This window comes from Echiichthys vipera, assembly GCF_963691815.1.
Source record: "Echiichthys vipera genome assembly, chromosome: 1".
Lineage (NCBI taxonomy): Eukaryota > Metazoa > Chordata > Actinopteri > Perciformes > Trachinidae > Echiichthys > Echiichthys vipera.
This window is the reverse complement of record NC_139826.1, coordinates 27,569,381-27,591,339: the sequence shown is the minus strand read 5'-3', so window position 1 is coordinate 27,591,339 and position 21,959 is coordinate 27,569,381. Positions and strand designations below refer to the sequence as shown.

General features: G+C 39.1%; 3 protein-coding genes across 3 annotated transcripts in view; all 3 read right to left on the bottom strand.

The window, feature by feature from the left end:
- Window positions 1-1,480: 1,480 nt before the first annotated feature.
- On the bottom strand, window positions 1,481-6,413 carry slc5a7a (solute carrier family 5 member 7a; the record flags this gene model as incomplete). Its single annotated transcript, XM_083917027.1, has 9 exons — window positions 6,333-6,413; window positions 5,314-5,539; window positions 4,836-4,949; window positions 4,293-4,448; window positions 4,050-4,198; window positions 3,585-3,728; window positions 3,134-3,287; window positions 2,257-2,474; window positions 1,481-2,155 (listed from the first exon to the last, which is right to left on the bottom strand). The coding sequence occupies exons 2-9, from the start codon at window positions 5,495-5,497 to the stop codon at window positions 1,481-1,483; spliced, it is 1,794 nt and encodes a 597-aa protein (XP_083773153.1). The 5' UTR covers window positions 5,498-5,539; window positions 6,333-6,413.
- Window positions 6,414-10,250: 3,837 nt separating this feature from the next.
- On the bottom strand, window positions 10,251-16,246 carry arl6 (ARF like GTPase 6). The gene is made up of 8 exons (XM_083916468.1): window positions 16,123-16,246; window positions 14,799-14,949; window positions 14,449-14,510; window positions 14,202-14,270; window positions 14,020-14,114; window positions 13,610-13,739; window positions 13,432-13,487; window positions 10,251-11,133 (listed from the first exon to the last, which is right to left on the bottom strand). The coding sequence occupies exons 2-8, from the start codon at window positions 14,916-14,918 to the stop codon at window positions 11,108-11,110; spliced, it is 558 nt and encodes a 185-aa protein (XP_083772594.1). The 5' UTR covers window positions 14,919-14,949; window positions 16,123-16,246; the 3' UTR covers window positions 10,251-11,107.
- A 1,546-nt stretch (window positions 16,247-17,792) lies between these two features.
- LOC310945563 (ephrin type-A receptor 6-like) overlaps window positions 17,793-21,959 on the bottom strand; it is a gene marked incomplete at both ends in the record, with an annotated part of 52,282 nt that continues 48,115 nt past the window's right edge. The window contains 8 exon segments of the mRNA XM_083911694.1: window positions 17,793-17,907; window positions 18,253-18,402; window positions 19,550-19,743; window positions 19,841-19,990; window positions 20,102-20,311; window positions 20,477-20,564; window positions 20,566-20,842; window positions 21,721-21,846. Of these exon segments, the coding sequence (XP_083767820.1) occupies window positions 17,793-17,907; window positions 18,253-18,402; window positions 19,550-19,743; window positions 19,841-19,990; window positions 20,102-20,311; window positions 20,477-20,564; window positions 20,566-20,842; window positions 21,721-21,846 (1,310 nt within the window).

Here is a 21,959-nt window from a genome sequence, read left to right as displayed (position 1 = left end):
ATTGATGCTAGAAAATATCCTGTTTTCCATCTTTTCCTTATGGTGACCTCTCTTTAAATCATATTTTTTTTTATAATAGTTTCTGCTCAGGTGTTCAAGTGTGTGTACTGTATGTGTTATTGCTTTTATCTAATTTGTCCACACAGTAAAACCTCCACCTTCCTAGTAAATACGGTTGTGCTGTCAGTTGCTTCTTATTAAGTACCTGTCATCTGTTTCCTTCCTTGTCATATTTAAGATTAAATGTTTCACCACTCAGTAGAAACTGTATGCAGCATCTCGTACCTCCACTTCTCCAAATTAAAGGGATAGATTTTTGAACCGTGGTTTGTATGACATACTTATCCATAGCCTGTGTTTTACCTATAGTAGACTTGACATTTGTGAATCCAATCTGCAGCCCCGTTTCCACGTACATGGTTACTTTTAAAAAACAGAGACATTTCCCTGTGTTTGTGCCCTTCGTTTACACGCAAAGGGAGATCTTGTCTCTGAAAACAAATATTTCTAAAAACTCCAGCCAGAGTGGAGATTTTGAAAAACTCTGCACGTTTGCATGTTAACAGAGAAAAACAGAGTTTTCGGCAGCCGACTTCAAAGCATGCACCAGAACTTGCACCTGCGTCGTAGGTGTGACCTATGTTTACTTTCATTATGGCTGTGGTGATCGTGGATCATTGGCTCTATACACTGCCACCTACAGGTTTGGCATACTCTTGCCAGCATATATATACACGGGATTTTTCTGAAAACGGACAGGTGTGCATGATGTTAATTTTAAAACAGAGACGACAAATGTTTGTTTATGAAAATAGCCAGCCACGTGTAAACGTAGCGTAAACCAAAGTCACACAGTAACACAAAAAAACTAACTGATCGAGGCTTCAGATCCTCATCAAAACGGAACGTCAAAATATCTTCAGTATAGTGTACACTTAAAATGATATTGTTTTTTTTTAAGTGGGCCTTTTAGGACTAAAATACTTTTATCTGCTGGCCCTGTCCACAGCAGTACATTGCTTAACTTGCGTGCCTGTCCTCCTTCCTGCTTCTCCAAACTGGGGGCGTGCCAACTGCAGGTAATACTCTGACTATGGATAAGTACCTCATACACTTTAAAATCCAAACTATCCTTTTAAGAGTCTCTGAACACTGTATCCTTTAAGTTGATTTCCAAAGCAGTTAAAAAAAACGGATGAATATGTAGTACATCCAACTATTTCTAAGCACTATATGATGTACTTCACAGAAAGAAAACTTCATGTCCGGACAATCAGCAAGCTGCTACACTATATATCCTGACATGTGGCTGTTATCCAATCACCACATGCTGGATGTGGTACTTTGTAGTCCCAAGGGAGGATGTTAGCTTGTTGTCTCTTACTTCTTTTTGGAGGATTTGACAGAGTAACCAGTTCTCCGGCAGTTCATTCAAATGTTCAGTCTTTTTTTTTTTTTTTTAAATCACATCTTGAGTTCATCATTCTTCATCATGGTTAGAGGAATCAGGACTGGACTCCTCCTCCTCCTCCTCCACTGTTTCTGTCGGCAGTGTGTCACGGCGTGTGAAGGCGGCCGCCAAGGTCACGCTCAGCCGCGGTTTGACGGGCGCCATCTCCGACAGCCCGATGTTGTTGCTACGAGTCACGAGCGTCGTCTTATCCATAATTTCTCCGCTGTGCTTGGACACCACTGCGTCGAGAAAGTCGTATTTGTGTGAAATCTTGCCGCTCTCAAACAGGTACTTTGCCAGGTAGGAGACGGCGACATTACCCGCAAAGGAGGCTAACATGGAGACGGTCTTGAAGGGGAACTTTTGAACGATGACTTCCTCCATTTCTCCAGTCATATGGTGTATCCTCAGCTCAGAGGTCCAGCCGGGGTAATAAATGAAAGGAGGCATCCGCAGGTAGGGTTCACCTCCACCTATACGCAGCAACATGCCGAACAAGTAGGCAGCCACAGAGCCGTATGTGTTGGTACCTTTGACGAAGAGCACACTGAGCAGCTGGGGGAAGATGATGACATAAACAAGGTCTGAGCTCAGGTACCAGAGGCCGTAAACTGTCCCGGTCACCAGGGCCATCAACGTGGCAAGGCCGCCGAATACAAAGATAGTAATACGCATCACCCACACGATCTCACGGTCAGACGCCTGAGGAGACAAAGAGGAGTGGATAAAGGATTGTGACGTGCAGAACGGCCGAAAAACGGAAAATTGTCAGATGACTTCAGGGCACACACACACATACTCACCGACTGTCTAAAGGCGAGCTGGTAGATGTTGCGAGCAAACATGGAGCTTGCTGAAAGGATGGAGGAATCTGCAGATGACATCACAGCTGCTGACACTGCACCCAGGCCAAAAAAAGAGACAAATGGGGGGCAAAGGTGTTGGAGCACGATGGGTAGAATCATGTCTGCTTGGTCCTTATCTTTAGGAGGAATGGCACCATAACTGGTCTGGTTCCAGTCTGAGCAAGGGAAAGATTTAATGAAATATCTCACTACTATATATTATGTGTTACATAAATAAATAGATAAATAACCACATGACCTTTCAAACCTTTCATTTACAATGGAACATTCATTATACTGAAATAATGAACATTATATGTAATATTAAACTCAATATACAGTATGAAAACAACAAAATGGCATCAAACATCCAGAATCATGAGATAATTAAATATGATAGCATTTCTTTCTTTCGTTAGGCTCATTAAACCAGTTTTGCTAAAGTCTGATATATTATTGTCTGATGAATAGAAATATTACTGTCTGCAGAGATAAAAACAGAGTGTTATTTTAATAGTGCAATGATATCTCATGTTTATTATTTTCCTGTTAAAACAAGACAAAACAAAGTTGTATATTCAGATGTTCAATTAATCTGACGCCTAAAAATCTGGAGAGCAAACCTCTAATTTGGTCCCTTGCCTCCCTCTAATGCAGTATTTACACCGCCAGCGTGGTTATTAAAGGGATTGCTGCTTCATAATGGATGAGGTGAACCAGCTGCTATTTACCAGGCTCTCTCTGATCTAAGGGCAACATGGACCCATCCAGAGCTTTCCCCTGCAAACAAACAAACAAACACACACGCAGACTGTGTACGTGTGAGCTCTCTAACCTGTAGAGGCCCCGATGGCACCAATGAGAACGGAGGGCACGGCCATGACGAGGCAACCAAAAGCGGCCAGGAATGAGAGGACCTGAGCGTAGGTGGCCGAAGACGCAGACAGGACTCTCTGGAAATACACCTGCCAGGGTATTCCTCCAAGCATCTGCAGTACGTTTAGAGACAAGTGAATAACCTTTGCAGAACTTAAGACCAACAGACCAATGTTTTTGCAGAAAAATGAGATGCATTAATGTTAGAATGCATGCAACTCCTTGCCTTAAGGTTCAACAAAATGATTTGATAAGAGGTGTAGTATTTTCACTTTATAAATGGTCAAAGATATCATTGATGACAATCAACAAATAGTCCCAGCATGACAGTGTTTAGTTCATCAGTACAATCAGTTCTAGACATTTTGACCTGTATTGGTCTGATGAGGTGAGGGGTGAATAACTCGTACCAGGAGGCAGAAGTTGTCGATCCAGACCCAAGTGTCATTCTTGTTGATGCTGCCTCTCCAGGGCGACTGGTACACCTGCTTCACTGCAGTAACGGTAATGTCTGACACAGCGGCGTTGGTCAGAGCAAAGGGGACACTGATCCACTGCAGACGTGCCGAAACAAACACAGTAATGAACACTCATAAAACAAAAACATGCAGCATTAAAACAATAACTTTAGCTCTTTATTCATCCCAGCATAGTTTATTTTAATCATTTCATCTTTGCAGTGTCATTTCATGTCCCTGTGTGCCTTTGCATGCAGTATTTGTGACTATTTGTGTGCATGATTCTTAGAACGATTTGGCATGCATCAAGGTCAAAGTTAATTTAATGCAACAAATGCAGTAAATCTACTCAAGAGGTGTATCTAATTACACTAGGTGCTATCATCTACATTTCACTGTTGCTCAACATGAACCTACCAGGCCAAGAAAGATACAGAAGAGCTGCACGACGTCAGTGTAGGCCACAGAGTAAAGTCCTCCAACCAGGGTGTAAAAGATTGCAATGAGCGCTGATATAACCACTGACATCTTAATGTTGATGTCAACGATGACACTCAGAGTAGCACCTAAGGTCATAAGCAGACAAATGTTATGGCACGGCGACATCATATACAAAATCTTGCCCACAAGAATATTTTATGGATAGAAACAAGTGCTCACCAAGGGCAGATAAGATGGCAGCGGACCAGAAGATCTCTCCCATGAGTGCAGGTATGAAGAGGAGACCACCCATGCGTTTCCCATACAGCTGCTGGAAGGGGTCCAACATGGTGACGTAACCTCGTGAGCGCATGGGCTTAGCGAAAAAAAGACCACCTGGGACAAAGAGTGGACACATTACAGGTTGTGAATTGAAGCAGCCACCATCCAGAGGTCCTACATCTAGACTAAACTGCCTTTTGTAGTCATCAAAGTGTACACGCATATAGTCATGGTTTAATTTTGCACTGGTTCTTAAAATTGATTTGTCAAAAATTGAGAAAACCATAAAAGAGAGTCAGAAGATGACCGTCAAACAGGTTTGACGGTCATCTTCCTCAGAAGGATGAATAGAGGACGACTGGTGACAGTGGTCAATAAGTCTGTATATTAATGTTTTTCAGTGTAAATGGGTGGTAACAAAGACCTGAAATCATCCGTTCTTATCCCCCTTTTAATGAAGCATTGTCGAACTTGTATTTTACACAGTTTTAAACCACTCACCTACAACAAGACTGAGAGCATATCCAAAGGGAGCTTGAGCCCAAGCCAAACCATAATCAGGTAGATACACATACTCAGCTGTGCCGTTTATATATCCTCCTCCAACCCAGGTCGCTGAAAATCACACACACACATACACACACATACACACACATACACACACAGACACACACAGACACACACACACACACACACACACACACACACACACACACACACACACACACACACACATACACACACACACACACACACAAACACCAAATCAGATTAAACCATTGCATCTGCTAATAAAAAAATACAGGGATGGTCCTATGCAATATTGACACTTATTATACTTACTATTTATTATTACTTATCTTATTACTAAAAAAAGTAATTGTTTTACATCTGATCCTTCACGTTAATATAAGAAAATATTCATTTTTAAACAGTCATAGCAACTTAAATGTTATTAAGTAATAAATACAAACTTCACCTGTCATGGTGAATCCACCGACAAATAATCCAATGTCTCTCCCTCCGACCATGATGGTTTCGCTGCGGTCGGTGCCCTCTGCCTCCCCGGAGTGTTTGTTCTTCCATGCCGCCCAGATGCCCACAACAAGGATCAGTAGATAGAAGATCGCGATAGCCACAAGCCCCTCTACATGGATGGTCATTGTCGCACCGGTCTTCCGCTAGGAACGGGAAAGCATGGAGACCTGCTTGGCGCACGGAGAGGAGAGGATCAGATATCAAGTATAATAAAGTATAAAACAATAATTTGATGTCCACAGATATTTTAATATCGGGTTTAATATCTAGGTTAGACCTCCAACTGACCCAACATGCGTTGAAATGGTTAAATAGAAAAACATTAAAGAATTTTCCAAAAGAGAGAATTTCCTCTGCTGATTCAATAGATGCCATGCGCACTTGTGGTCCTGAAAACTGTCTTTTCTATAAATGACTTTCAACCATGTACAGGTAGTTAGTGGCGATCGTCAGTAATCATGAGTACAGTGAAAATGTATATTAAATAAACCAGGATGCTCAATTTGGTTCTATTCCTTCAGCCAAAGACACAAGTGTCAGCTTCCTGTTCGAATTCAACTCGCACAAATATAAGAGAATTACATCCATAAATAGAAACATAATCAATCAAATCTGTAAAAATTGGTTTAAAAAGAATCACACTTTGTATTTTACCTCGTGACCTTGTTTGCTTTCTCTCTTTTCAACCTTCCCGATCTGACCTCTATCCAGATACATCCGCGTAAAATTCAAATTACGCACAGCTTTCACGATAAAAAAAATAAAACCATCCCAAGTTTGAGCGGCCTTAGCCAAATGGTATTTTATACAATGAACTGTCACATAAAGAATTTTACTTTGGACGTGATCAGGTATTAATATTCATACATTTGTATTAATAAATAAAGCATACTCTAAAATGAAATTTGATGAACGCACTTAAACAGTACAAAAGCTTGAAAACACACAAGCAAAACTTACCTTAAGTATTTCTAGAGTCATGTGCTGGGCCACCTGAGGCAGGAACAATGAGCAGAACAGTTGGACGGTTTAAGAGCCTCGTCCCCCCTTTGCACCGCCAGGAACAGTTAAATGAAAAGTCGGTGGAGGTTTCCCGGGTGACTTACTGAGGCTTATAAGGGGGCAGGTGCCGTCAGAGGACCGATACACACGTCAGAGGAACCAAACGGCTCTCTTAATGAGCGCCTCGCATGGAAACACGTCACAGTGAACTGGCTGATCTAACTGGAGGTGAGTGGGAAGGATTCCTTCACTCAATATCAGGGGTTGCTTTTATTTTCTCAAACCACCGAATCACTGAATGGCATGACATGAATTTTAATATCAACCTTAAAAACATAATCAATCATTTGTGGGTGTTTTTTTTTTTTTGCTTGACGTGGCTCCCAGCTCACTCAAACTCTGTGCGTAATAGCCGCCTAATTGCGCAGCCATACTTCATGTGGCCTTTTATTCGCTGTCACTTTCTCCAGCCGGCATTTTACCTTACAACCGCAATTAACTTTGCTCCAGTTTTTTTCTTTTTGCGCGACTGAGGAAGAAAAACTGCCACGGTGTCCTCTTTTGCTTCACACTGTCACAAGAGACAGCTGAGCGAGTGATACATTTTTTTTAAAATATACTATTTAAATGTAAAACTCAAGTGTTTTTTTACAGCAATTCGACCTCACTCAGGCTTAATCTTCAATGCCCTCTTAAGCAAAAACGGCCCACTCTCTTTTTGGGGCCTAACGTGGAAGACTTCGTAGATTAAAACGATCCTCACCTTTGAGCAATTAGAACTCATAAAAGTGTACTGTGCCTATCACTTTCCCTCCAGGGTCTATATCAATGGACTGTGTGTACTTAATGGCCGTCTCTGCCTTAAGTCGTTTATTCTGGGCTACTCTTGTCAAAACTGACAGACATCCAATTAGGATGGATCCTGCAGCAGCAAGAGAGATTTAATGATATGGTTTTAAGACATAAAAAAAAAAGCAACTCTGACACACACACACACACACACACACACACACACACACACACACACACACACACACACACACACACACACACACACACACACACACACACACACACACACACACACACGTGAGCGCTAAGGTATTTGCTCAGAGGGATAAAGAGAAAGGGTGACACGTTTATTCAAACCGCTGGATGCACACAGCGCCCCCTTTTGGCAACAGAACAGTTTCAGCACCTTGGACAGAGGCCATTTTATTTCTCAGGTTTAAGTCATTAAGATTGTTAAACTGAACTTAACTATACCAACTGATGGGGCTGCAATGTTTAGTATTTACCAGCTGCTACAGCAATGCTAGTATTTTTTTCACCTTGTGAGTCTTTGTGTATGTGTTGTTATGGCAAAGTGTGGTCTGGAGACACCTACCGTAGCACCTTATTATTCCTATTTCAATTCTTTGATCAATTTACCAAACATAAAATTACATATGAAAACAATTTGATGAATTGAATAATGTTTAAGTGGGATTCTGTTTGACATCTGACCAGTGATTCAGTGTGACACTGTTGACAAAATACAAGAACACCAGCAAGACAGCTGGGAAGGTTTCTAACTGCATGTTTGACAGATGGCTGCCACATGACCTTGACACCTATTCCAAGCCAAACACTGAGCCTCTTTTTGTTTGAGGCTTGGTTATACTACATACACATAATCATGTCATATCAACACAGAGATACAAACACACAATTTACAAACATGAACTGGCATGCTGCAAAGAAAAATAACAGAATCCTCATAACTTGTGTAAATGAATGTTTATGTTTAACCAAATAAGTTCTTCAGCGCTCAAGGACTGGAGGTTTAGTGAGCAGCTGTTGCTGGCAGCGCTCAAGATGTTTGCGAGAGGGAGAGACGCAACATGAGTCACATATGAAGCCACCACAGTGACATTATTTGCCAAATCATGAAACAATATTACTTTTCCACATCATTTATTCTTTGAAAATGACCACATACAATGTAATAAACAAAATACATACAGCTCATTTGATAATAATCTATACCGTCTCTGAAGCTAAAGTGAACTTGTGCTCAGTGGGTCTCAATTGTTGTGGAAATATGCAGTAAGGTTTCTGAATGATATGAAGCTTGTCCAAGTAAATCCTCACTCTGAAATAAAGATAGAAATAGATAATATATTACAGAATCAATGTGATGTCCTTAAAATCACCATAGAATTTGAATTTTTTGGACTCGGGCATCATCCAGTGGTAGTCTAAACAGTGAGACTGATATGATTTGGCTCATAGTAACACAAAGACCAATTTTCACTGGAAATGTCTTCATTCAACAAAAACATTACAGTACAATGATATACAAATTTCAAGATGTTACAATGTTAAACCTGACAGCAACAAAGGCAGAAATGTCCACTTGGGTTTCTTTGGAGAATGAGTAGGATCTGGTGGTTTGTAAACACAACCAGCAGGTGAAATCCAAGATTCAGTCTTGTTTTGGAACAAGCTTTGTCTGTTATATTGGTGTTTTTGAAGTGCTTTGTCTGCCATTTTCGTAGCTTCCTCTTGGATGAATGCTTATAACCTGGCTGCTTTGTTTTTTTTTTTTTATAGAGGTTAATGCTCAGAAACGTCCCAAACACAGCAAAATAAGGGGACGGGGTCTCTGCAGATACAGATACAACAGTACACCTTTGGCGGGTCATAAGCGAGGATTGAGAGGGACTATATTTGTATATGGCTTTACCTTTTCATCTTTTTTTCCAATTTTTTTTTTTGCTCTACATGGGATTTATCTTTGAAGATTTCACTGGTTGGTTAATATGTTGAAATCAATAACTTTGAGTTGACGTTTCAATAATTCACAACTTAAATAAAAACACATGGTGTTGTTTTGTCCTATGGACCCCATGCAATTTGGTTAAACTTTCTACTTTTAATATTTTAAACCATTAACAAACTCCTAATGTCAATCAAACATGCTGGATTAGCTGTATAGTGCTGTATGGTACAACCCTTAAAGTAAACACGACTGTAAGGAGACCCACTCATGATCTTACCCAGATATTTTCTGTCTGTATTCAGTTTCATGTTAAGTGTTTTTTTTTGTGTTACACAACGTTTTTGTAGTTCATGCAAATCGGGATAGTTGTGGTACAAAAATAAGGTTTACAGATGAGACATTTATGAACACAATCCCACAGAGTATATAAAATAACACATAATTATTTTCAATATTATACAATTTTGTCAGTTGTTCCTCTTTGCCATGACATTACTCAAAAAATGAAGCTCCTCTCACTTGCAGCTTGGTTCAGGTGATGCACACGAATATAAAAAAGCAACCAAACACTCTGATCTGTACAGAAATTGTTTTTAATGCAAGCTTTCAGTCAGAGACTAAATTAGAGGATCAAAGGCATGCATTAAAAACGGTGTGCAGACTGAGCAGATGTTTTTTCTTTTCAGTAGTCTGCCTTTGAATCACTGAAGTACCTTTTTATGATGCATTTTGTTTGATACTTTTTTTTCCTTTGAGCAATAAAATAAGGCAAAGATAAAAACGCTGGTTGAAAAATAGCATTATAAAGACAAGTTTAGATTCTTAAACAAGCTAATCAAATTTAAATTCACTTAATGACAATCATTTTACCAGTTACAGCTATGTTAACTATAAATGTACAGGTACGCTTAGCAACAGGTAACAATTGTAGTGTACAACAAAACCTATTCGGTCCTGGAAAACATTTCATCTTCAATATGCACATTATCTCTTTACAGCTTCTCAACAAAGTTATTTTGTTGTTAGTATGTTAAAGGTATCTCTCAAACAAATACCAAAAATGTACTTATGCTGAAAAAGTAAATGATTGTTAACTGAACTGTTGTGCTGCTTAAACACCAATCGTAATGTAGCTATAGAGGCCCTGAGAGGCATAAGAAAAAGAATGAAGAATTTGGCATATTTCAGAGGTGGAAACATTTTTTCTAAACAACCTTCCTTTTAGGTAGTTTCGTATGTTTTAGCCCGTTACATACAGATCATACATTAGAACTATATCTGATGCATGGAGGCTTCAGACAGGCAGAGATTGTCACCTGCTCTCAAGCAGTTGCCAAAACAATTGCAGATCAGGGCATTTATCCCCTGAAGTAAGAGTGCAGTGTAAAAGGCCACGCGTCTCAAATTAGTGATTGTGAGACAGTGGACAAAGGGCAAAATACCTAAAATTTAAACTAATGGATTAATGTGGTGCCGGTCTGAACCCAACCAGCTGGGTAACAGGCCTCTTTGGAGGATAGTTGAAGGGCTAAAACATACAAAAGACAAGACAAGACTACAAGACTTGCAGGGTATCCATGCTCCCTAAAATGAAGACAGCGCCAACCACGATGACTTATTTAGTTGCAGCTATAGTATATCATGATCCCTATGAGCCAATTATCAATGGATCATTTAACAGCTGGATTCAAAAGTTAAAACTCATTTGACTAAAATGATTATGTTAAAGTTGCCAATCTGTATGTTTCTCATGACACAGCATTGCTGCTGAATGTATTTTCCCGGTATTACTGGTATCAGAAAATCATGTACTCATTTTTCAAATAAAACCACACACATCCAAGAACCATCTATATTCCCAATTAAAAATATTACTAACCCATGGTACCTCTGAAAAAAGGGTCAAACTGTCTTTTATAAAAAGACTTCCACAGATGCTGCTACTCCTGGCGCATCCGACCTCATGCCCTCATGTTTTCATTGTTTTTATTTGATCTGGAAAAAATGTGACAAAAGCAGTTATTCAGCAGAATATAGAGCAAGTCATGTAAAAAACAAAAAAATAAACAAACAAAAACATCTGTAATTAAGTATTTTATAATGGAGGGAACCAACATATTGAACATGTGGATCAACATCAGAAAAATTAATTACGCTGCAGGAGCAGCAGAAGTTTCTACGGATGCTTTGACTGCAAAACTACAACCGGCTACAACCCATACAGAGTATGGTGTGGTGACTTCAACCACACTGCATTTGACAGAGTTGGCACTTTAGCTGGCCAGGATGCTTCCATTCACATAATGGGTATTGAATGAAGTGGAAAAAAAAAGTTTCTAATGAAGTCAAGTGACTTTAAGTCCAGAAAAGCGCTATATAAATTAACTCTATTATTATAATTATTATTATAAAGTACTCTATAGGTATTGGTATCACTTTAAGGGTACTGGTATTGGTACTGGTATCATAATTTCTTCATGATAGACAAGTGGCCAAAATGGGTTTTCTCAGCAGGGTGGCTGGAGTTTCCCTTAGAGATAGGGTGAGAAGTTCAACCATCCGTGAACTCGGAGTAGGAGCCAGTTGAGGTGGTTCGGGCATCTAGTAAGGATGCCCCTTGGGCACCTCCCTAGGGGGGTGTTCCAGGCACGTCCAGCTGGGAGGAGGCCTCGGGGAAGACCCAGGACTAGGTGGAGAGATTATATCTCCACACTGGCCTGGGAACGCCTCGGGATCCCCCAGTTAGAGCTGGTTAATGTGGCCAGGGAAAGGGAAGTTTGGGGTCCCCTGCTAAAGCTGCTGCCCCCGTGACCCGACCCCGGATAAGCGGTTGAAGATGAGATGAGATGATCATCATTTTTAAAGGCTACCCAGGCCTAACTGTACTGTCAGTTTAGAACAACCTTGGGCTCTATCTTGCACCTGGTCTAAAGCAGTATAGAGTGCAACTGTAATTGATAGTTTCAGACCAACGCAGTTATCATTTTCATTATCAGCGCCTATCTTGTGTAAGTAGCAAATGTACTTGTGCACATCTGTGCAACCATGGGTGTGTTGGTTTTAAAATGAGGTGTGGTTAGGCACATTGTTGGCACATTGCCATCTTGAGGCAGCAGAAAGCAATTGCGCCATTGACCAACAAAAACCTTTTCTGCTATTTACAGGAGGCATTAATTAGAGCACGATGAGTATTTCACGGACTGTGGCTCTGTAGTTCATCTACGTATCTTTCATAAAAATAAATGGTTTGATTAAAAGTGGGTTAGTGATATACATCGTTAATGAGAAAATATTAATCAGATTCTCTACAATGTGGCCTGAGCAGAAGAATAAATAGGTCATCAGTGCATTTGCTCATATTCCGTCAAATGGATTTGTTTATGAGAAAGAGGACTGTGAGACGGCGGAGGGAATGCAGCCTCACGCAAGTGCAGATACGTTTCCTCAGCAGAAAACCGCTCGTTTCTCCAATTTCCTACACCTGCTGCTTAAATAATGCCACCGCTGAAGGCCCACTTGACATTTAAAGGGAATAGGAGATGAAACTCTGATTGGTTTCATTCATGTTAGGCCGAAAACACACCCATGACTAATGAAGAGACTAAATAAAACCCCTTTGTCCCTTGCACCTTACTTTGCGCCACCTAACTAGCAAAAGTGGAGTAGGTCTCCCCCTAAATACACTTGCGCCATGCGCTTTAGACCATGCACCATAGATCGTCTAAATGGGGCCCCTTTTGGTACACTTAGCTACGTTAAGACTAAAGTTACAATAACACAGTAAACGGGTACACTAAGGAAAAAGTAGGGGAGTTTTCTTTTTAAAAACAATATTTTACAGCTACGCAGGAACACATTAAATAACACAACACTTATCAAACACACAGTACTCACTGCATAATTTGATCTATGGTAGGATTCGAATGAGAGCGATGAACATAATAAAAGAAAAAGAAAATGTTGTTGATGTAGTGAAACAGGCTATACTTTGCAGGTCAATATAAAGTTATATTCAGTGTATCGTTCAGTCATATACAGATTTAAAAACAACCCCTTAATGGTTTATTTTTAAAAGTAGAGTTTGTCATTTGTCAAAATAATGTAATGGAACTGTAATGGAAATATAAATGTATTCTAGGAAATTTCACAAACATATAAATTGAAGGTAAAATGTGATTTGTTGTATTCTACACTTACAGTAATGGTAAAAAAAAAAGGTCTACCAAACCAGACTGTGAGCTCAGAACACCATTACACTCCCCCTCTTACTATAATTCTTATGAACTCTCATACCTTGTAACCAGTCGACTCCCTCTTGTAAACCTTCTCCTTTTAGAGCATCGGTAGCACTGAAACATATCAAAACATCATATTTTTTTAAAAGAAAAAAGAAAAACAACCTTTGAATTCTTTGTTTTTTTTCACATCCAGGCATAGAAGTATGGAAAAAAGTGTGCATGTGTGTTTATACCAGATGTGCCAGGGTTTGTCTTTGATGTTCTCCAAACAGAGCAGCTGTGAGACCTTGACAGAAGACAGAGCATCCCTGACATCCATCTTGTTAGCAAAGAACAGGATGGGGATCCTCTTGTGTTTAATATCTGTAGTGAGAGAGAAATGGACCATCTTGGAAAGTTAGTGATATAAATCAGTAATTCAGCTCTACTAATGACGGACAATATTGTGAAACCAAACGATTGGAAACATTTATAAAATGTTATAAATTATTGGCAAAACAAAAATGAATGGTCATTTTTCAAAATCAGTAACACCTGTCTTTACATAGTGCACAGCTTAGACTGAGAAAGAGACACAAACAGCACAGTATTTAACGTGGCTGGGATACAGACCTAAGTTAAAAAAACATGTACATGAGCGTACCAGGGTGGTTTAGTAATGTGTCCAGTTCTTCTTTGGCTACTACCATCCTCAGTTTATCTGCACTGTCAATGACAAATATGATAGCCTGGCCTTCCCTGAGAAAAACAAAGAAATCACATGAATTAATATGTATCAAATGGCAAATATGATTGTTATTTTTTTTGTAACACTGGCACACTCACTTGTAGTAGTGTTCCCAAAGGTTTCTGTATCTGCCTTGACCAGACATGTCAAACACTGTGAAGGAAAGACTACAAGAAGAGAGAAAACTTTTATGCGCTCATTGAGGATGTGTAAACATAGCATAAAATATCCAAATAGCTCCAACATTATAACTTTACTTGTGACCGAAATGTGTAAATATTAGAAGACGTTTCTTGAACAACTAATTTTATTAAATCAACAAGTTGTTTTATGATGAACAGCTACCTGGATGTCTTGAACTTCTCTATGCTGAAGCCAATGGTTGGGACGATGTCTTGAGCCTGGGCCTGGAAGACAAATGCAGCATATTACAAATAAAAGCCTAAATAAAACCTACAATTTGTACGATTTCTTGAATTCCTTGCCAGTAAATGCCAGATAACAACCTACAAGTGATCTGTATATAATTATAGGAAGATAATATATCACAGATAATTAAAGGAAAACAAAGCCAGTGATATGAAATATTGAAGTGCACAACTACTTTGCAACCACTCATTTAAAATATGAATATCACATTTCATCTGCATAATCTGCAACATCACTGTTTAAACCATTGGGTAAACTAGACTTACATTAGAGGGCTTGAGTTGGTTGATGATGGTGGTTTTTCCACTGTTGTCCAGACCAAGACACAGCACATTCACCTCCTTCTTCAACCCCAGCCATCCTACCAACTTGTCAAACAGCCCCATTGGCTAGCCAGCAACCATCAGCCTGTCTGATCTACAAGAAAAATACTATAAATACTCAGTTTAATAGTAACAGAATATCATGCATAGATTTCAGTTCAATGGTCTTAGCAGATCTACTGAAGCTGATGCTATGGTGTCATAGTTCTGCACTTTTACACTAATATATAGACAATTGCAGGAAAAAGTATGTAAACCCTTGGGAATGACCTGGATTCCTGCATAAATTGGTCGTAAAATGTGATCTGATCATCATCTAATTCACACCAATAGACAAACACCGTCTGCTTTAACTAACACCACATACACAATTTTTGTTTTCATGTTGTTATTGAACACACCGTGTAAACATTCACAGTGCAGGGTGGAAAAAGCAAAAAGCAGACTGTCTATTGTTGTGACTTAGATGAAGGTCAGATCACATTTTATGACCAATTTAAGCAGAACTTCAGGTCTTTCCAAAGGGTTCACATACTTTTTCTAGCAATTGTTCATATATTCTGATTTCTTGCTCTGGGTAAAATATGCGTCTAAACCGCTGACTTACTATTTCCGATCTACAATAACTTAGATACCAGAAAGTAATGCACTAACGTTATAGTAACGGCCTCATGAATACCATGAATATGTTATAATTGACTTTTGATGCTTTGAAGCGAACCTGGTGTGCAGTAATCAGCGAATGGACTTGGGAAATAATATTTCCCTTCTCATTGCGTTATGTGTTGTTTGACTAACGTTTAAATTAATTAGCACCAACACCCACCCATCCCTAACCATACATTTAACATAGTTGAATGTTAACGCTAAGAGTAAACGTAGAAAAGAGAAACAACCCATTGTGGCTTTCGACACAGCATTATCTCGACTCTTATTCGCTAACCATTAGCTTAAGCTAACGTACTTAGAGGGGCTCTCCAGCTTCTACAGCTATTTAGTTAATCTCTTGTTACTGTTGCTAGGTAGCCTTAGCTAACGTTTAGCTGCTAGGCTACTTCAACTTGCTGGGTTTAAGAAACTAACGTTAGACAATTCTTGTGCAGCAGTCTATATCGCATTTTTTTTACAAGCAGCCGCAAACATGAGACATTAGTTAAGCTAAACGTGTTTGAAATCTAAAGCTAGCGGGATAGCTGGTGACTATAGCGCTAACGTTAGCTTGTAATTACCTTTCCCAAACTGTTTACTTTGTAGCGCTGGATTTTACCTGTAATTTAGCCTTGGGGGTCTTGCTTCCAGGATGCACTTAACGCTTTATTAAATGTCCAGGTGTTTCATTCATTTCTCCTCTGCCCTCTCATGCTCTCTAGCCAACAGAAGAAACACCGAGTTATTTACACTGTGTTGCTTGGAGACCAGTGTGCTGATGACTCAAGTCTGCCACCTGCAGGACAAACAAGGCTCAACTCAACCTGCTGCTGTAGAAAGAAATATATGGAGGACTTAACATGACTTAAGTCTCAATAAATGAATAAATACATGCAAAAATAAATATATAAATAAATAAATACCGGAATAAATAAATTCAGAAATAAATAAATGGGATCCCCTACCTCATTTACATATGGACACAGAGATACATAAATGTAGGTGAACAAAATTGTAGAAATAAATGTAAAGCATTATTATTATTATTATTTATTTATGCACTATATATTCTTGTATTTATTGATTGATTGATTTCTGCATTTATTCCTGTATCCAGGCATTTCTTAGGTGTATTCTTATTTAACCATTTAATCATTGCATTCATAAGTTAATGTATGCAAATCAGTAAATAATATAGGCCATATGTATAAAACATCGTTTGCAATTGCCACTGGCTCTTTAAGGTCTGTTTGTCTTTAATCTATAACCTACGTATCATAAGCACCCATTTGACAAACTCACCTGACAATTCTTCATGTCGAGAAAATGTGTCAGACTCTTGAGAGACAATTAGAAGGACACTGTTATTGAGCATGTGTGTTTGAGAGAGAGAGAAAGAGAAAGAGAGAGAGAGAGAGAGAGAGAGAGAGAGAGAGAGAGAGAGAGAGAGAGAGAGAGAGAGAGAGAGAGAGAGAGAGAGAGAGAGAGAGAGAGAGAGAGAGAGAGAGAGAGAGAGAGAGTTCATGTGCATCTGCAATTAAGACTCTGCCTTGAAGAGAGGTCGACGTTCGAGCCTGGAGTGGTTAAAGTCTGAGAGAAAACAAAGTATTAAAATAGGGTTGTTTATTAAGGAACAAACATACTGAATAAAACATACAACTTTCACAAGACTTTTTTTTACAAGACATACTGCATAATTATGAGGATAGAACGTACATTTCTATAAAATCTTTTGACATTCAGCGGTCTTCAGTTTCAAAAAACATGATTGTATTTACCATTCTGTCCATCTTTTTTTCTGGTGAATCACTTCATTAACCAGCTGGGGAGGTTGTTATTAAATCACGTACTGTACCATTCAATACCTTCTATCCTATCCACAACTTCTCTGGTCATGAGGTAACTGACTTGAGACCATTCAAAGTCAATAGAAACCATTGGATTGTCACTTGGAAAGAGAAGAGGTATCGGTGAACACTTGAATTACTAGAGAAAGGAAGTCCTAAATTCAAGTGAATGCTAGAAGTTGCTGAGATAATAAAGAGGCCGCATTCGGCCAACGCTGACAGAGGTTGGTTGTTGTGGATGCTGTGTTGATTATGATCCAAAAGATGACAAGTGTGCATGAGCTAGACCACGTGTGTCTAGCCGCAGACCGCCCTCACATGAGCAGCGTGTGGTACCTGCTACACCTAACAGTCTGGTGTTTGTGCAATTATGACGATGCCAAGTAAGTCTGGTTAGTTTCCGGCTCAGTGTGTACACACAGTCTGTGTTTGTGAGATGGTCTCACACTTGAAAGCCACTCTGTTGGATGTGGTGAAGCTGCAGGCGAAGAGACTGTATGCTGCTTATGATTCTCCTCTGGTGGCCAATCAGACAGATCCCGATACGCCTGATGTCGCTGAAGGAGAGAAGAAGATTACAGTTTTCATAAAAACAGCAGACTTACTTGTACATAATGACAAACATGCGATGAAGTTGTAAATGTCACTATAACCTGCAACACGCACAATGGGAAAACGTTATAATATGAACAATGACCGCACTGAGAAAAGAAAGACAGAATGCTGTAATACTACTAGTAGTAATATAGTTACACATACATAGAGATGATTTTTCTTTTTTACTAAAACTTAATAGTGGAATCAATTTTATTACAATTTCACCATTTTTTTGTTCCTTTGATGCTTTTTTCCTTTTAGTGTGCTTTTGAAACTCTAGCTGCACTCTGTATAATTTCACTCACTCTATACTCATGGTTGAAATGGAATCCAGTGTTGTGTATCCTGCTGCAAGGAAGTTGTTCTTATACTGGCTCATTTTGATAGAGTCAAGCCAGTCACCGATAGAAATGAAAAGAGGGTAGTCTGGCATCTCCTCTGGGGACTCAGGGAAACTGGGATGACACACAGAAAGTTTAGGTATACAAACACACATCTTAGCATATTGTTGCTCTGAATATTAAATATTCTTTGAATTACCATGTCAGATGCAATATTACTACAATCCGTTTTCCAACACATACTATAACCTGCCTTAAAAAAAGGATTTTAGTTTACTATGATGTCTGATAGGAAAACTTTACCATGAAATTAGTAATTAATCATGGTCAATATTTACAAATGTATCATCTTTTCTCCCTAAAACTACATTATTATTGATTGATGATACCACTGTACCACATTTACAGAATATTTTTCAAGATGTCCACACATATTCTAACAAACAGCACATAAAAACATATGTAAATACAATGCTAGAAGGGACCCGAAAACCAGTCATTACATTCTGAACCCTCTCATAAGCACCTGAATGCGCAAGGTGTTTTTCCGTCTCATAACTTCATTGCTGTGCCATTCAGTGATGACAGACACAATCTCACAATCACAATAAAATGCCCATTACTTGTATTGTGTGTTTTTATTAAAACTTTTAATTAAACTTTTTATTATAAACATAATTTTTTCATACAGTCTCTGTGAATATACCTGTATTCAAGGGCATGTCTCTTTAAGCCCACCTCCCAAGAAAGCCCAGTCTTTCTTTCTGAGTATTCCACATCTACACTCTCCGTGTCTCTGCACCGTCAATGCAGCCGAGTTATGACTGTAATGTCAATGTAGCTGCACTTTCTACCTATATACTGTATGTGTGCATAGTGTAGTTGTGACATCACAACTGTACAGAAGTCCTACGTCTTGTTTAAAGGCACAGTTTCTGAATGTGGGCTGTGAACATTTCTCTGTTGTGATACTTTCACAGTTTTTATAAACAGTACCTCCATCTGCTTTATCATACAAATACACAGACATTTTTGTGATAAAGCAGGTATCATAAAAAAATATGGGAACTTTAAGTCTATGCACGATGATTATCATACCCTGCTAAAATTAAAAACAATTACTGCTTGGAAGGTAGGGAAACAATAAAATTGTACCTTATGCTTTAGATACTAACATAACTTACATACATAACTTAAAGTTAGTGGGCTTAAAAATACAAAACCAGTATTGTACTGTCACAAAGTGTATGTTTATACGTACCTCTGTATGTCATTAACCAGGGTTAGCAGACTACTGGGATTAATTATGAGTTTGTCCAGGAAAGAGAGCACATTGTCAAAGCGTGGTCGCTGGTTAGACTCCTTCTGCCAGCAGTGCAGCATCAACTGGTGCAGTGTCACAGGGCAGCCCATTGGTGCTGGTAGACGGTAGCCTTCTTCAATTGATAAAATGACCTGAAATCAACACCAAAAAGTTAAATACAAATGCAAAGGATATTTGTGTTGATCACACCTTAGTGGTTATGGAGTTTTAATGTGATCAGCAGCTTACATCTTGATTGGACATCTCCCAGTATGGCCTCTCACCATATGACATCACTTCCCACATGACAATGCCGTAGCTCCATACATCACTAACGGTGGAAAACTTTCCATAAGCAATAGCCTCTGGTGCCGTCCAGCGTATTGGTATCTTTCCTCCCTGACAAAAACAACAACACAGAATAAACTTGTTAAGGAGTTTCATGGAGAACATTCCTGTAATAACTGTCAGGTTGTGGTGTCCTGTAGCAACTTTTCGATCCACACTCACTGTAGCAGTGTAGGCTGCTTCACTGTCGTCTTCAAGGACTCTGGACATGCCAAAATCAGACACCTTACACACCAAATTTGCATCCACCAAGATGTTGCGAGCAGCGAGGTCTCTGTGAATGTAACTCATATCTGAAAGATAGGTCATGCCTACTGCGATGCCGCGCAGCATGCCTACTAGCTGGAGTACTGTGAACTGCCCGTCACGTGTCTGGAGTGGTTGTGAGAGAGAGAGAGAGAGAGAGAGAAAGAGAGTGAGAGAGAGAGAGTGAGAGAGACAGAGAGAGAGAGAGAGAGAGAGAGGACAAATGTGATGTATGGAGGACAATATCTCCTCAGGAAACTATGTATATCTGTTAACATGTATTCCTCTTACCCTGAGGAAAGAATCAAGTGCTCCATTTTCCATGTACTCTACGACTATCATTACTGGTCTGCCTGAGGTAAAGGTAGAAGACATGTTTTAGTGAAAGAGAAAAAAGACTAAAGTAAATAATGTTGTGACCTGATGCTGAAGAGACGAACACACAGACAGATATACACATATAAAGCTTACTCCTAGTGACCACCCCCTCCAGCCTGATGATGTTGGGGTTGTCAAACTGTCCCATGATTGAAGCCTCACGCAAAAAGTCTCGCCTCTGTTGTTCCATATAGCCGCCTTTAAGTGTCTTTATTGCAACGGCGATGTCCATTCTTCCAGGTATGCGCAACCGACCACTACAGACTTCTCCAAATTCACCTTTCAAAACAACACAATATATAAAGAGTGCACTGTCATGAAGCATGAAGACTTATTCCAAACAGTGTAACATTCACTGCAACTCAATTAAATCATCAAAACAATATATGCAATAATTACTGCCCATATAATTGGTCATTATTTCCTGTTCTTTCTTAAGTTTGAATAGGTTTTTGCTTTTAAGAAGTCAGGTGAAATGAAGATTATGATTCATAGTCGGTTAATCAATTAAAAGTAACTGAAACAAGAGAGAAATGTATAAACACACAAAAGTGTGCTGCAGTTACCTTGCCATTGAAACATTTGTAAGTACACACTGCCTCCACCAGATGGAGCCCATGTTACAGAAACAAGACATATGCGAGGCGCTTTCATAATTACTCATGGGTGAAATAGCAGAAACAATCTGTTCAATTTAATGAACCATCAAACATTATTATCTACAGTCAGCAGCACTGCCTTTGCCCCCTTAAGGTACAATACTATAAATTACTTAGAAATCAGCTTGCTAAGAGTTGCTGTAAAAATTCTAATTCAAACTTTATGATGTATAATATTTCTTATAAAATATAATAGTTACTCAACATAAAATGTGAGCATTTCTCTATCACATGTACTAGACAACCATCAATGGGACATTTTTGTGTAATTATGTCTTTGCAATCCTAAATATGAATTTAGGAAACACCCCGTTAAGGTAATGGCACCAACTAAATGACTCCATCTATCTGGTTAATGCATTATAATAATTTATGTTTTCCTCTTGCACACAGGTAAAACCTATGCTATCCCAACATAGATACATGTACATAAACACATGTACACTATGAGTTACTGCTTGTTTACATATAGTATTAACAAGTATGTTTCCATTTTACCTGCACCAATCACCCTGTCGATGCATATGTATGAGGGCTCTATCTCTTTGGCGAATTCCTCCACAGCCTGAGTGGGGTCTTCATACGTGTCTGGATCCACATAGGTCTTTATCCCAGAGAATGGGACTGGAAGAGAAGCAATGCTACAATTAAAATATTTTCAATGCCATATTGGAACATGAAATCTTGACAAACGTACATACACATCTCAAACACACTGGTAATCTGAGGAAATGACT